This window comes from Amia ocellicauda, chromosome 13 (assembly GCF_036373705.1).
Source record: "Amia ocellicauda isolate fAmiCal2 chromosome 13, fAmiCal2.hap1, whole genome shotgun sequence".
Classification (NCBI taxonomy): Eukaryota; Metazoa; Chordata; class Actinopteri; order Amiiformes; family Amiidae; genus Amia; species Amia ocellicauda.
The window spans coordinates 23,596,187-23,610,928 of record NC_089862.1 but is presented as its reverse complement, the minus strand read 5'-3'; the positions used below and the strand labels follow the sequence as shown (position 1 = coordinate 23,610,928).

At 40.6% G+C, this 14,742-nt stretch overlaps 1 protein-coding gene and 1 long non-coding RNA gene across 2 annotated transcripts; both read left to right on the top strand.

Annotated features, from left to right (window-relative positions):
• The first annotated feature begins 4,705 nt into the window (after positions 1 to 4,705).
• On the top strand, positions 4,706 to 6,788 carry LOC136767024 (uncharacterized). Its single transcript, XR_010821804.1, has 4 exons — positions 4,706 to 4,852; positions 5,574 to 5,615; positions 6,166 to 6,240; positions 6,623 to 6,788. It is a non-coding gene; the product is annotated as an uncharacterized LOC136767024 (long non-coding RNA).
• Positions 6,789 to 6,846: 58 nt separating this feature from the next.
• Positions 6,847 to 10,298, top strand: LOC136766338 (eukaryotic translation initiation factor 4 gamma 1-like). Its single transcript, XM_066719750.1, has 8 exons — positions 6,847 to 6,892; positions 7,326 to 7,428; positions 7,769 to 8,076; positions 8,387 to 8,508; positions 8,822 to 8,994; positions 9,286 to 9,411; positions 9,984 to 10,065; positions 10,182 to 10,298. The coding sequence occupies exons 1-8, from the start codon at positions 6,847 to 6,849 to the stop codon at positions 10,296 to 10,298; spliced, it is 1,077 nt and encodes a 358-aa protein (XP_066575847.1).
• Positions 10,299 to 14,742: the final 4,444 nt, after the last annotated feature.

Genomic DNA, 14,742 nt, shown 5'->3' with positions numbered 1-14,742 from the left:
GTCATAGTAGTCATAACAAATATCTGTAGGTTACAAACTGATATTTAGGATAAAGGATAAACCCCTTGTGTCTAATACTTTCTTGATTTATAATGCTCTAAAACTGAAGCTTATACAATGCTATACTATGCGTCTCTGTAGGGCTATGTATTAGGGATTTCTCTTCATGTGCTGGGAAAGCCCTGAGCAGGTTGTAAACACCACTGTTATTCAGAGATGCTTCTGAAACAGTATACTTGGAGAACTGTATTTTTACTTTAATCATGGCAAAACATAGTTTAAAAGAACTGGTCCAAGGATTAAAATGGCAATACCTGCAAGTGAGACCGGTGTTTCATCTATATTACAGTCGCACTGATCGATTTGTAAACCATTGCAAACAGCAGCTGCTGTAGGAGATTATAGGCAATGGGCAGAGATACTGTGTATGGCTGTTATGTAATTATATTTTTTAATAAAGGCAAATTGCCATTAAAGTATCTGACACTAAACTGCTACAAAACAAGGGGAGTGATGGCAAATACTTAGACTTATTTACATAGCAACTTGGACACTAACCTACCACTGCATTATTACATACTATCATTATTGATTGCATACTAAACCTAAACTAAATGCTACTACTTAGACTAACCTACGAACTACCACTGATACTAATCGTCAGACAGCTACACAAATATTTGATATTCACTAATACATTATGCAAAAAGTAGTCACATGTAAATTAGGTGTCTTCATATACTATCTTATACTTCTAGTAGTTATTATTATTAATTGTATTTATTCATTTGGAAGACCCCTTCATCCAAGATGCTTTGGTGACAAATGGAAAGGGCATGTATTCATAACTATTCAAAGCCAATTGAGAGGTTTGTATATGAATCCCACAATATAAAAAGAAAATCAAATGAGATACAGATGTTTTATCCTCACATAATTACTGATACACAGATGTTTAGCATGTTCTTTGCATTGCTGGTCAAGAGCATTTTTTTATATGTTTTTTACTTCTCTTTTAGGATCAATTCAGAGCCTTAAGTACCTGTCAATAGAACATCAAAGGTATAGGCCTAAAGCTGCTGTAGCAATTTGTTGACAGCTTAAATTAATCTGCAGAATGTTTTTGGCAGCTGCTCTGTAATACAGTGCCTATTTCATATTTGCATGGCCATGATGTCATTTTTTTTTTTTTTTTTTTTGCCTAGTTTCATGACTCCATTTTCCTTTCTTGAAAGCCCAAAATATGTTTTGTCTGATTTAGCTTCCAAACATATTACATCTGACCTTAGGGACTATTACCAGATAAAATTATATACCGTATTTCATTTTGTGAAAAAAGTATGCCACGTGTTACTCTCAGGTCTTTTCTCTCAAGCAGATATTACACAACTTTTAAAACATTTGCAATATTTCCAACTGAGAAGAAAAAACAAGGTGTTTTCAATCTACATTTCAAATATTAAAAATCAAAATAATCAATTCGAATGAATAGGAATAATCAACAGATATTTTGAAAGGGTCAGGTTTCATTACAATGAAGGGGGATAACTTTGCAGTTTGCCCTATTCAACATCTGCTGCGGAAGTATACATGTACTCCTTGTGTTTACAACCTTTCATATTTACATAAGACTGAACAAAGGTTCTTTCAATAGGAGCATGTTATTTTTTTTATTAGAGGAGCAGGAGCATTAGAAAAACTGTCATTCAGCTACTCATCAACCTTCAGAAAAACAAAGCAGTAAGGCTTCCCGTTTGGTTTTAATGAACAACAACAAAGACCCCTGTATTGATTGACAGATTGACGTCTTTGACTTGATCACCTAACATAAGCTTGTATTTTGCTTTCAAGTTTAAAATAAAAGTGTATATAATAGTGTAGTTTAAATGTGCATTGGCATGATCTGAACACTCCAACAACAGAGTCCCTCCTTTCCTGTTGGTTTGAATGTGTTGGTCCAGACAGGAATGTCTCCTAACCTAAGGTCTACCAACACCCCGTTTTCAAGATCAGTCTTCAAGGTTGTGTTTCTGCTTGCTGAGGATTAATATGAACAAAGCAGCTCACAGTTTCAATCATTAATTTTGTGAATCTATAATATTATGACATTGTTCTTGAACAGTCACATTTCTACACAATACACTGCATCTTTCAGATGTCTTGGAAATAGTGTTGCACAGTATACCGAAATCTCTAAACAAAACCGTTCGATACTAGAATTTCTGTTCGGTACTTCTGTCAAATGTGTCTCACCTCGCCATGATGTAGAGAATCAAGTCAGTCTAGTAATTTCTCTGAGAAGGGAGGTTTTTTAATGCGCTTTTCTCTTAAAAAACGTTTTTCCATATTAGTAATAATATTGCAGACATTCAGTGTAGAATGTCAAGCATAAGTGTATATTAGAATATAATAACTGTTTATATGTATTTATCACCAAAAAATGACAATAACATTACAATAAGATTGCAGATTTGCAGAATCCCACCAATTCCAGTTCAGCACTTGCACAATGCAAAACAAGGCATGAAACACACACACACACACACACACATAAACTGAGCTTCTGAAATGAGGTCTTATGTCTTCGTTTAAACCCAACAAAACATAACAAAACAATCTGTCCAGTTTTTACAATATGGAATTTGGATTGGGCAGGGGATGGAGGGTGTCTTCAGTAATGCTTCAGTGTGTGGGAATCTATTTTTCTCAGGCATGCAGACATGTTGAAGGCTGTATTTCATATTAAACTAGTATTACTAATGTCAAACTAACAAACTAAGGTCATGTCATATATGTCCCCTTTCTAAAGACACGTAGCCAATCAGACGCATCGTATAGGCACCATTCCGCCCCCGGAGCAGTTCTGTCCTATCAGAGTTGGTTTCCAAAACCTCGCTTCACTGATTGGGTCACTAACTTCTGCTTGAAGGCGGGACTAAGTAGAGTGACAGTTCAGAGAGCCTTTCACAGCTTAGAAGTATTTTAAAGGAAAAGCCGGGAGAAAGTAATGCTGAAGCTTGGAAACGCCACCCAAGCTTGCCATCGGCTGTAAGATCTTCATCGGGAAATCGTGAAATATACCGTCCCGGTTCAAGGAATATATAAAAAATATCCTTGCTTCAGTTATGGCTTAAGGGAAACTTGCAACCTGTGTTCATACATGTGGACATTGCATGTGGCATATATGCATCTTTGCGGTTAGGAAGCCTCTGAGATGCTGTTTCTCTGGCCGGGCTGTGGGAACAGGACGCCTCTCTGGGCAGACAGACCGATCCTCCCTCTGAGGGCCTGAGAGCCGCAGTGTGCGCACCTGGGATTTTGGTGACATCAAGGATTTCGCTTACAGAAAATCAAGAAGAAAACACTTGTAAGGTAGAGGCCCTCTCTCATAGACCTAAAGCCTTTTTATTGATAAGTAATGGTTGTTGCGTTCATTGAAGTGCCTAGTATTGCGGGGAGAAGAGACAGGCCGCAGTGAAAGTTGGCGCATTGTTGGGGGCACGACATTTTCCAGTGTCCATTTTTCCAGAAAAATGGGGCCCCTTGCTAATGAATGCAATGCACACCCGAGTGACGAAAGTGCTTGTGTATGCATTCATATGGCAAATAAATAACCATTATAATCTGCTTTAAAGTTCAGGGTTTCTGTTATTGGTTCACATGTGTGTGTGTGTGAAGCTGACAGGAATTGCATTACTTAGAAATAAATCATTGCACATTTAGAAGATTGCACTGCATTGATGTAGATTAATTATAAAATATCTGAATAAATGTAGATGTGGTATTGTGTAGTAATAATACATGAATATAAACGAGCTTGTCTCAGTGGGGTTACTGTGGTCTGTGAAGAATACATGTACATCATACAAGATGTAATTACCTTGCGATAAGCACAATATAGTAAGACTACGTCCTAACTAAGACGTGAACACATCCAAACTTAAATAAATCCAAAATTTAAACAATGTATTTAGCATGTAGATTTACAGCAGCACTAAACTCGCTCCCGGTGGCAGAGAGCAGGTTTGCATGGTGAGTGATGAATCCTAGGGGCATTGAATGCGTTTTAACACCGGTAGTAAGTGTGAGCTGGACACCGTTTTCTAAATCGGTTCACATTTCCAAGCCGATTCAATCAAAGTCGGTAGACGATTCGTTTGTGGAGGCAATGCTAACAGCTGACACGACGCCATTGTGTTTCTTTTGCTATCTGGTCCTTATGACATCACTAGACTTTTGCATACGTAACAGTTGCCGTGACGTGTTGTCAGTTCGCTTTGTGTATGTTTTCGTTTATGGAATAGTGTGAAGTGTGAAGAAGGAGATAAAACACATAATTTGCGTCTGCTCTGAACAAATTATTTCCAAGAGTAAATAGCTGAGTGTATTACTATTTAATACAATGAGAGCGATTGTGGAGCTAGAAGAAAGTCTCATGGCCCAGCTGGAGACATTCTTCAAAGTGTAAGTTTGTTTATATGTATGATCTTTAAACTTTCTTTGTTGTTAATCATTTCACTGATGTATTTCTTCTTATTTTTCTAAACATGGTCATAACAATTGTGTGATAAGTGTGTAGACCCACTTCACAATACTCCCACACAGAGACTAAAGACAACAACAATTAATGTTTGTATTTGCCATATATAACCAAATGACTGTGGCCGTCTGCCTCATGACATTTCCACCTCTGTTTCACAGGGACCTATTTCAATTAAAAACTGCAAAGGACCATTATGATCAACTGAGCGTTGAGAAGGCGGCTCTGGTGGAGCCCGCCCTGGCTCCACCAAACCATCGCTACAAGGCAGAGAAGAGCCTCAGACGAGCTGCGCTGTGCTATGGACATCGGGTGAGCCCCAGTGCCTGGGAGCTGGGATGCAGCTGGCATAGACAACGTCTTCCTCCTGCAAACCAAACCAAATCTGTTCTTTTCATTGGAAATATTGTTCTTCTAAAAGCTGAGCCTAAAGTCTGTTTAAGTCTTTGAAAATTCTCTTTTTCTGGGCTGTGGTGCAAGTTTGCGTGAAATGTGCAGTTTTATTGAACTAGCACTCCTGTTATACTGTTGTTTCAATTTTCTTCTGACAAAATAGCAAATCATGTGAGAATATGGAGAGCTATCTGTAGAGTAGAGAACTCCCATAGCCAACACAGTGCCCTCTCAATTGTCATTCAAAATGCATTTTGGGGCAGAAGCTTCAAATACTAGTTTGGGTATGTCTTTGGAATAATCCAAAGTAGTAAAATGAAACACCTGCCATTATCATCTGATTTCTAGTTCTTCACCCACTGCCCATAACAAGTCAGTGTGCTGCTTTGCAGTAGTCTGGTTCAAGTTTTCTCCTGCTGACAGGCCCTTTCAGATATTTTAAAAAGGCTGGTGAAGAAAAGTGTTTTCTGTCAAAAGGAAGCAATTACATTGACTTCCATTAGGAATTATGCATTGTATTATTTGCTCTCATGGTAATATCTGTTGTGAAATAAGTATATTTTGTGGGAAAGAGCATCTGCTAGTAAAGAAATTCTACTGGAAACCCACTGAGAAAATGGCCTTTCATTTCTTTCCTCAGATTAATGTCCTACATGCAAGGAGATCAGAAATCCTGAGATCGGTGAGATTTTTCACAGTTTTTTTCAATTTTCAAACATTCATACAAGGAATGTCTACTAAACTAAAATTAACATAAGAGGACAAATGCCACAACAACTGATGCCAACTGATGAACGTTTGGGCTGAAGACAGATATGTGTGAAGTTTTGATAGTGACCTGGGTTGATCTGTGTTGACATCTTCCATTTCTGTGTGTTTGAGTGTATATGATTTCATATAAAGATGTGAAAAATGCAAAAGTACAATTTATTTTAATAGTTTCTATTCATATTGGCTATATAGGATATACAGGCTTTCAGGTCTCAAATGACCGATTTATCATTATTGCATTAAGTATAGTATAGGTGAGGTTTAAGTTTTAGGTTGACATTAAAATCCACACAGCTGCAGACTGGGCTATGTGTCAAAATGTAGTAAGAGGTAGAAAAGGTTGCTGTCTGTTTTTGTTTTTGTCTATCTAGCTCTTTATCTGTCAACTGGTTTTAGTGTTTTCTTCAGTTCAGCTGACTTTATGTAGATGGGTGAATACATTTTTTTTTGTTTTCTTGCAGCTGGACCAGCTGTTTGATATTACAGCAAAGAATATTGAGGTCATTAACAAGATATATCCCACCACCCAGAAGAGGGTAAGTTTTTTTCACACCTGCCCATTTCCCACCTCAGTATTTGGAACTGTGATTTGATGATGACGGTGGTTGAATTGTGCGAGGAGGGGCATCCTTAATATGTACCCCATAGGCTAAGAGTTCTCCATTTCCCTTGTCACCGAGGCTGTGGTTGGCTTCATTTAAGGTAAACAACACCTTAATGACTCATGACCTACTGCTGGTAATGGTAACGTTTATTTAAGTGCGTTTTACCGGATGTCTGTCAAAACAGCAAAGCTTCTGTTTAGGGTCCGGTTCTGTCACATGGGTGTCAGAAGCCTCTCAGGACTTCTCGATTAATGACCCCAAACTGGAGTACAGTTCATCTGTTAATTTCCTGCTCTTGCCCGTCTCTTGGCAGCTGGTGAAGGAGTGTACCTCTGAGCCAAACCAGGCCCAGCTTGCTGCCCCAGCTTCTGAAAGCGAGGCGCTCCGGCACCCCCCAGCCGAGGAGACTGAGAAGAAGCTGGATTCCGAGAACATTGACCCCGAGGCTCTCAAACCTGGACACCAGAAATTCCAGTCCAGAGAAGGTGAGCTCTCAGCACAGAAGTACAGAAGAAAAATGCAGAATGCACAGTGAAGATGGATACAGATATTGTTACTAGCGCGAGCACCAAAGAGTCGCATAGTTGACTCATTACAGGTGTTGTGGACCTCAGCGCTTGTAAGTGGAAGTGTCATGTGACCATTCACACTACTTGCTGAAGTGGAGGGATATATGTCAACATCAAACGAAGTGCAGATTTTATGTAGTTCACAGATCTGCAGAATTCCACCGATCCCACGTAAACCATTTCCATGTGAACAGTCTAGCTGCTCCACATTTGGAAAGATTTGGAAACCATTTAATTAAATGTAACGGGTTCAATTCAGTAATAATAATAAGAATTTATCTGGAAGAAACTTGAACATTACTGTGAGGTCTAGGTCTGTGGTTTGGAGCAGTGAGCCACCATTGTTGATCTCCTACACTGCAAGCCCTCAAAATGCACAGGGGCAGTAGTTCTATCCATGTAGCAGTGCAGCACGTTCCTTCAGTGATTCCATCCCTCTTTTCACAGCTCCCAGGTCTGGACGGCCTGCTACCGGCACCCTCAACCTGCAGCAGTCGTCTTCTGCTGTGCCTTTCTCCGTACACAGTGATGCACGGAGAGTCCTGCAGAGGTGAGATCCCGCAGGGGGGCAGCGGAGGCAGCTGAGTCCTGGTCTAAAAGCTAGGGTGTATTTTCATCTCCATTTTCAGCCCAGGGTTAAGTTTCTGCTGTGGAATTCTTACCCTACACTTGTCCACCATAGATTAATTCACATTTATAATGTGGACTGACCTGAGCTTGACCTATGCTTAACTCACTGACTTTGTAAAGCAATCTGTCTCCAAAGAAGTCTACAAATGTTACAGAACAGATACCACCTCTTTATAGATATTGCTCATCTAGGTTGTCAACAGGCAAGCAGTCTGACCTACATGCTTGATCTACATCTTTCCCTCTCCCTTTGTTATCAGGAGTAGCTCCTGCCGGGGGCGCAGTGAGCGCCATAACCACTTCGAATTCCTGGAGCGCAGTGAGCGTCGTTACCGCTTCGAATGTCTGCAGCGCCGTGAATGTAGCCAGCGTGATCGCTTTGAGAGGAGAAATGCTCAGGATAAGAGAGGCCTGGTCAGGAGTGACCGGAACACGCCCCCCATCACCAAGAGGGGCTATAGCAAAGAGACGGAAGACTGCGGCCCAGCAGACCCCCTGCCCAGAGTCGCCAGCATGACTGACAACAGAGACCAGGGCAGTCGGGAGAAAGCTGGGAGCAAGGAGACAGGTATGTACTGGCTGACAGACTGGAGAGAGGATATGGGTATGCAGAGGGGCTATGGAGTGGTTGAGAGTCTTAAGAAGTGAAGAGGTAGAGAGTGGGGGATGGATAGTTTTCAGAGTGATAGATGGGTACGCAGTGATAGAGACAAGGTCTTGGAGACTGCTACTTGCAGAGTGACAGAGACAGCAGCAAATGTAAAGGTAGTGCAAGGCAAAACTGCAACAATAACACATTGATGTTAAGTGAGACCTGACAAAACTGTGCAAGTGGAGCTGCTGAGTTTGTGTGAATGAAGGATGTTGTGTGTTCACAGTGAAACGGGAGGCTGTGTCCACCCCTCCTCCTGCCACTGCTAAAGCCACCCTGAGCGAGGATGGCATGGACAAGAAGTCAAAGGCCATCATTGAGGAGTATCTCCACATCAATGACATGAAGGTACAGGGATGTTCCACTGCTGCTCACAACAGGGGGCTCAGAGGCCATGACTTCAAACTTCTGTTACAGGTTTACATATATGTTCTGTGGGTCTTGCTTCTGCTGAAAACCTCCATCAAAAAATACAGCAACAGAGCTGAGGAAAGTTCAATTAATCTGCCTGCCATGTGATCAAGTCATGAGTGTAACTTCAATAGAATGAATACTAGCAGTGTGAAGCCAGGTTAAAGGCTTGGCACATTTTAGAAATATCACTTCCAATTGCAGCACTTTTTGCCAATGTATCCCCATCTTCTCGTCCTCACACCCACAGGAAGCCCTGCAGTGTGTCCAGGAGTTGAACTCCGAGCCGCTGCTCTTTGTGTTCGTGCGGAACGGCATCGAGTCGTCATTGGAGCGCAGCACCATTGCGCGGGAACGCATGGGCCTGCTGCTCTACCAGCTGCTCAAGGCTGGCACCCTGCCCACTGAGCAGTACTACAAAGGGTAAGTGCTGGCTTACACTACACATACTCTCACAGTTGGACAGTGGTGGCTGACAATCCCTTCAGTTTCTGTGTGGAAGTTGCAGTGAAGAACACATTCCAACATGCATTGCACTCAGGTGTGCCCTAGGGCAACTTCTACATTGACTTTTTTTATTTTCCAAAACAGTTATTAATTGTGCCATCTGATCTGAACCTCGCCAATTAGGTTTCTGTTGTACAGTGTGCTGCTGCGGCACTGAAGTGGTGGTGAAGTACATTTCCTGAAGGTCTCTGCTGTCATTGTGTCCAGGCTGCAGGAAATCCTGGAGGTGGCAGAAGACATGTCCATTGACATCCCTTACATCTGGCAGTACCTGGCAGAGATCATCGCACCCATGCTGCACGAGGGGGGCATTGCCATGGGCGAACTCTTCAAGTGAGTCGTCTCGTAAACGTCCCTGTGACATCACACACTCGCAAACTCGCTCTCCCTTTTGACCCAGTCTGTCACTGTCCAGTCTTGCATAGATGGCTGTGTGTCTGCACAAGAGCAGAGTTTAGCCTGACCTAGCACTGTTTGTGCCACACAAGCCTTTATCTCAATCCATGTAGTAAATGTGTAGAAGCTAAATTTCCAACCACTTAAACTGCAAAGCAATTTATAGTTTTGTTTTACTTTTATTAAAGTAAGTATTATTTATTAAATTATTGAATAAAAACAACATCTGCCCTAATTTGGTGAATTTGTAAAGAATGTTATTTTTTTTTAATAATGCAGGATTATAATTTTGTAAGTTGCTCTGGATAAGGGCGTCTGCCAAGAAATAAAAATAATAATAATAATAATAATAATAATAATAATAATAATAATAATAATAATAATAATACAGTATGCTTGAACACCAGAAAGGGTGAAATCTTTATTCGCCTTCTGTCCAGTCTCAATGCTAGTAAGTTAGTTTCCTTTCTGGTTTGCTGACACAATGCCATGTTTCCTTTGCTGGGCAGGGAGGTGTCTAAGCCCCTGATTCCCCTGGGCAAAGCTGGCATCTTACTGGTGAAGATTCTGTCCTTACTTTGCAAAGGAATGGTGAGTCCAGTGCTGTTTTGGACATCTTTAGAATCATTTTCTGAAAATTACAATTATGATGCATAAAACATTTTGTATTTCTAACCTACTTGTCTGTATACAACTTCCTCCTTCAGAGCCATGAGAAAGCTGGTGCCCTGTGGAAAGATGCCAAATTGGTCTGGAAGGACATCCTGCCAGAGGTTGACGATGTCAACACTTTTGTGACAAAGATGGCTTCATTTAAAAATTAAACAAAATCTTCTGTCTAACCTACAAAATAAAATGTACATATAAAAACTGAACTGTGGGAGTACAATTCTTTCAGTGCATCATTTTATCTTTTTATGTTTTAACGTGTCTCTACACACTTCAAGATGTCTACTAAATCCAAAACAGAAACTGAGACTGCTCTTAACAGTGTGTATGTGGTGTTTATATATATCCATACTGTTAACCAGGCTGCACTGAGCATGATGCATGAGGTGGAACGTGGAGTGAATTCAATACAGGTGCACTGTAGATCAGCACTAAAGTAGGATAGGTCAACCATCAGCCTCAGCATGCTCTTTACAGGTTATGAGAGTTTATTTCCCCACAATGTGGTGCTTAGGTAGATATTGGGGCTTGTAATATGGAGCTTTGAACCCTTACCTGGTGGAAAAGGGCTTGGTTATTAATGAATAATTGTGTTGGAGGTGAGGTTGTGTATGTGTGTGGGAGCTGGGGCTTTTGAAACCCTAACCTATGTGAAAAGCTCTAGTCCACACCTAATCACTAGATCGCAGCAGGAACTATTTGAGAGGGGAGGCAACTGACTTTGGCAAGAAGTGTTAGGATAAAGGTGGAGGCCAGTGCTCCTGTCAATTTTCAGTGCTTTGAAAACATCCAAATGCAGTAGAACCCCTCTGACTAACACATACAACACTGGTAAGGATAAATATAAGACTACAGCTGTGTTTCCAGGTGCGATATTTGTATTTAATACATTAATTCAATCATGAAATACAGTATGATAAGACATATGCAGTCTACATTGTTCCAAATAAATGAAATAAGGAGGGCTCTGGATGTGGATCAGCTTCCCTCTGTCCTGTGAACCTGACAGAGAATGGGCCCTGTGGCCTGGAAGCACCTTGAACAAGACAGCCCTCCCAAGGGGTAAAGAGGGCTGAAATCCCAGATGACATAGGCAGGCGCCTCCAGGTCGCATACTGGATGTTTTTCCCTTTTCACACCATTCTTTGTAAACCCTAGAAATGGTTGTGCGTGAAAATCCCAGTAACTGAGCAGATTGTGAAATACTCAGACCGGCCCGTCTGGCACCAACAACCATGCCACGCTCAAAATTGCTTAAATCACCTTTCTTTCCCATTCAGACATTCAGTTTGGATTTCAGGAGATTGTCTTGAACAGGACCACAACCCTAAATGCATTGAAGCAACTGCCATGTGATTGGTTGATTAGATAATTGCATTAATGAGAAATTGAACAGGTGTTCCTAATAATCCTTTAGGTGAGTGTATATTCAATAACACCTAAACAGAAAAGTCATAAGGCATGCAAAAACATAGAGAAGAATGGGAAAAGGATTTGACATGGGTGATCAAAGTCAGTGACAATATTTTCAAGCCCAGTGCACTGTGACCCGGTGACAGCATGAATCAGGTGAGAAGGCCATGATCTTACCTGTAGAACAAGGAGAACCAATCAGACTATTCCATTCTGCTTTGTTCCAGAGAGAGATCAACCAAAGGTGATAAGGCTACCAGACATCTCCTTGCATAATCTATTCCTCTAGCTAGAGTGACTACAATAATATTAGCTAACTTCAGACTGCTAACGTTACCCACCACAATTTTCTCTTGTAAAGTGGTTGCCAGTCTCTCATTATAGTAATTAATTACGCATTGGACAGTGTTGATCTTGTGTAGTTTTGACTTTTGATTGTTTACAAAATACAATTTTGATGTGGGGTGTGCAGAGGTACACTCCTGGATCATCTCTCCTTGCTGCAACAAAATATACACCGATCAGCCATAACATTTTGACCACTGACAGGTGAAGTGAATAACACTGATAATCTCGTTATCATGGCACCTGTCAGTGGGTGGATATATTAGGCAGCAAGTGAACATTTTGTCCTCAAAGTTGATGTGTTAGAAGCAGGAAAAATGGGCAAGCATAAGGATCTGAGCGACTTTGACAAGGGCCAAATTGTGATGGCTAGATGACTGGGTCAGAGCATCTCCAAAACTGCAGCTCTTGTGGGATGTTCCTGGTCTGCAGTGGTCAGTACCTATCAAAAGTGGTCCAAGGAAGGAATAGCGGTGAACCGGCGACAGGGTGCGAAGGCTGGCAAGTGTGGTCTGATCCAACAGACGAGCTACTGTAGCTCAAATTGCTGAAAAAGTTAATGCAGGTTCTGATAGAAAGGTGTCAGAACACACAGTGCATCGCAGTTTGTTGCGTAAGCGGCTGCGTAGCCACAGACCAGTCAGGGTGCCCATGCTGACCCCTGTCCACTGCCGAAAGTGCCTACAATGAGCATGTGAGCATCAGAACTGAACCACGGAACAATGGAAGAAGGTGGCCTGGTCTGATGAATCACGAGTTCAAAGTGTTGACTCAATCCAATCGAGCATCTGTGGGATGTGCTGGACAAACAAGTCCGATCCATGGAGGCCCCACCTCGCAACTTACAGGACTTAAAGGATCTGCTGCTAACGTCTTGGTGCCAGATACCACAGCACACCTTCAGAGGTCTAGTGGAGTCCATGCCTCGACACGTCAGGGCTGTTTTGGTGGCAAAAGGGGGACCTACACAATATTAGGCAGGTGGTCATAATGTTATGGCTGATTAGTGTAAATGGAAAAGGAAATAAAGAACTTCATGGCTGCCAATAAAGATTCAATATATGATGGTACCACTCATGCTGGGACACATCATTGTTATTAGCTCATCATAAGCTATTTTTAAATTGTTAAAATCATATATCTTGGTCATTTTGACAACTGATTCTGATTCTGTAAAGGCTGACATACTCAAGCTGAGAATTTAGGACAATTTGTATATGTAGAGAGTTTATGAAGATCAATATATCTCTTTTTATCTGCTTTTTTATATTTATCTTAAATGCAGCAAATTCATTCTGGTACGTGCCTTCCTGTCAGCAGAAAATTAATCAGGAACCACGGCAGGTTGAATGTCTACTGCTTAATTTCAAATGTGTAATAGCATTGTGGTATTTCTTTAAAGAGGACATTTATTTTAAAGGGAACTTGTAATTCCACAGAGTTCTAGGTTTTTTATAGATATTTGTTTGTATTGAAAGTGTGTGAAATCCTAACATTTGTGAGAATTGGCAAGAATCTATAAAATTGCCCTGGAACTAACATTATATAGGTTATAATAAATAATTTTTGCCAATAGAAAGCATAAAAGCCTGTGATGCTTTCATTTGTCAAAATATATTAAAATACATTAACTAATAATTATGTTTTAAGAGGTCTACTGTAAAAAAATAAAAGTGAGTGTGTGTGGGGTGGGGCATGGGTGTGACGTTGCATTGTGTTGAGGTCTGTTCCTTATTTTTGAGGTCATGAGATGGAAGTGGAAGCCAAATGTGAATTAGATCTGCAATTAAAAATATGATATCAATATCAAGAATGGTTAAGCTACTTATTAAAATACACTTTAAATCCTAAAATTATTTTGATATATTCAACTTATTACTATATTCAATCAGTGTGTTTGCAGGGTGATTCAAAGATGAGATCGGATATCAGGGAGTTGTTTTGTTTAATATTTGAAAGTATCTCCACCCTCATTATTGGAATTCTCTTATTATTCCCTTATTATTTATATTACTGGCAAGTATAGTTTTCTCATCCTCCACCACATAAACACCCTAGCCACACCACAGGTCTGACTCACAAGGGAATGTGAAAAACATACTATTGTTCTCATTTGCATGGTAGAAGAAACACAAAGAAACAACTTAGGCAGTCTTAATAAATGATGTTAATCCACTTTCATGCAATAGACATTCCAACACACTATCACACATGCTCTTCTCCTGAAATGGAAGTGTTTGCTGTGAAGAATAAGGAGACCTCAGCCCACTGCCTCTCGATGAGGCCTTGGTTTAATATTATGTATCTTGACTTGCGCTTCATTTCCTCTGTAAGGTTCATACTTCGATTTTGATTTCCAGATGTTTCTGCTTCCCAAGGGTCAGGCACATGCTTTGTGTAATTTCCATGCGATCGCAAGCCTCCCCAAATGCTGACTTACACTTCAAGCTAACAGATGTAATGGAAAACAAAGCAAGAGTTGGTAATAATAGCAGAGGTTATGAGTGGGACATACTCCTTCTTTTCCGCAACAGGATGAAAAATTATAGGATTTCAAAAAAATGCACAATATGCTTTTGTAAAGGCAAGTGTATCCATGTTTTCCCTTTTAAGAGTATCCAATGTAATTTTCATTTTTCGTTTTCATTCCAGTTTTTACATTCCGAATTCCAGTTTCACCGCAGTGAACCACACACGAAATAAGGAGAGTGAAATCAGAGGAGTGTGCTCCAGTTGCAAAAAAAAAAACTTTGTAAATGTAACAAATTCATGCTTCTGAGTTTCAAAACCCTGGAATAAGAAAACCCTTGGCTGCACACTATGTCTCAATTACAGAGAGTA

Excerpts from the sequence above, each read along its gene's own strand:
- LOC136766338 (XM_066719750.1), top strand. The coding sequence starts at position 6,847 with ATGGATACAGATATTGTTACTAGCGCGAGCACCAAAGAGTCGCATA. Across the intron at positions 7,429-7,768 it reads GCACGGAGAGTCCTGCAGAG|GAGTAGCTCCTGCCGGGGGC; the intron begins GTGAGATCCCGC and ends CTTTGTTATCAG. Across the intron at positions 8,509-8,821 it reads TCCACATCAATGACATGAAG|GAAGCCCTGCAGTGTGTCCA; the intron begins GTACAGGGATGT and ends TCACACCCACAG.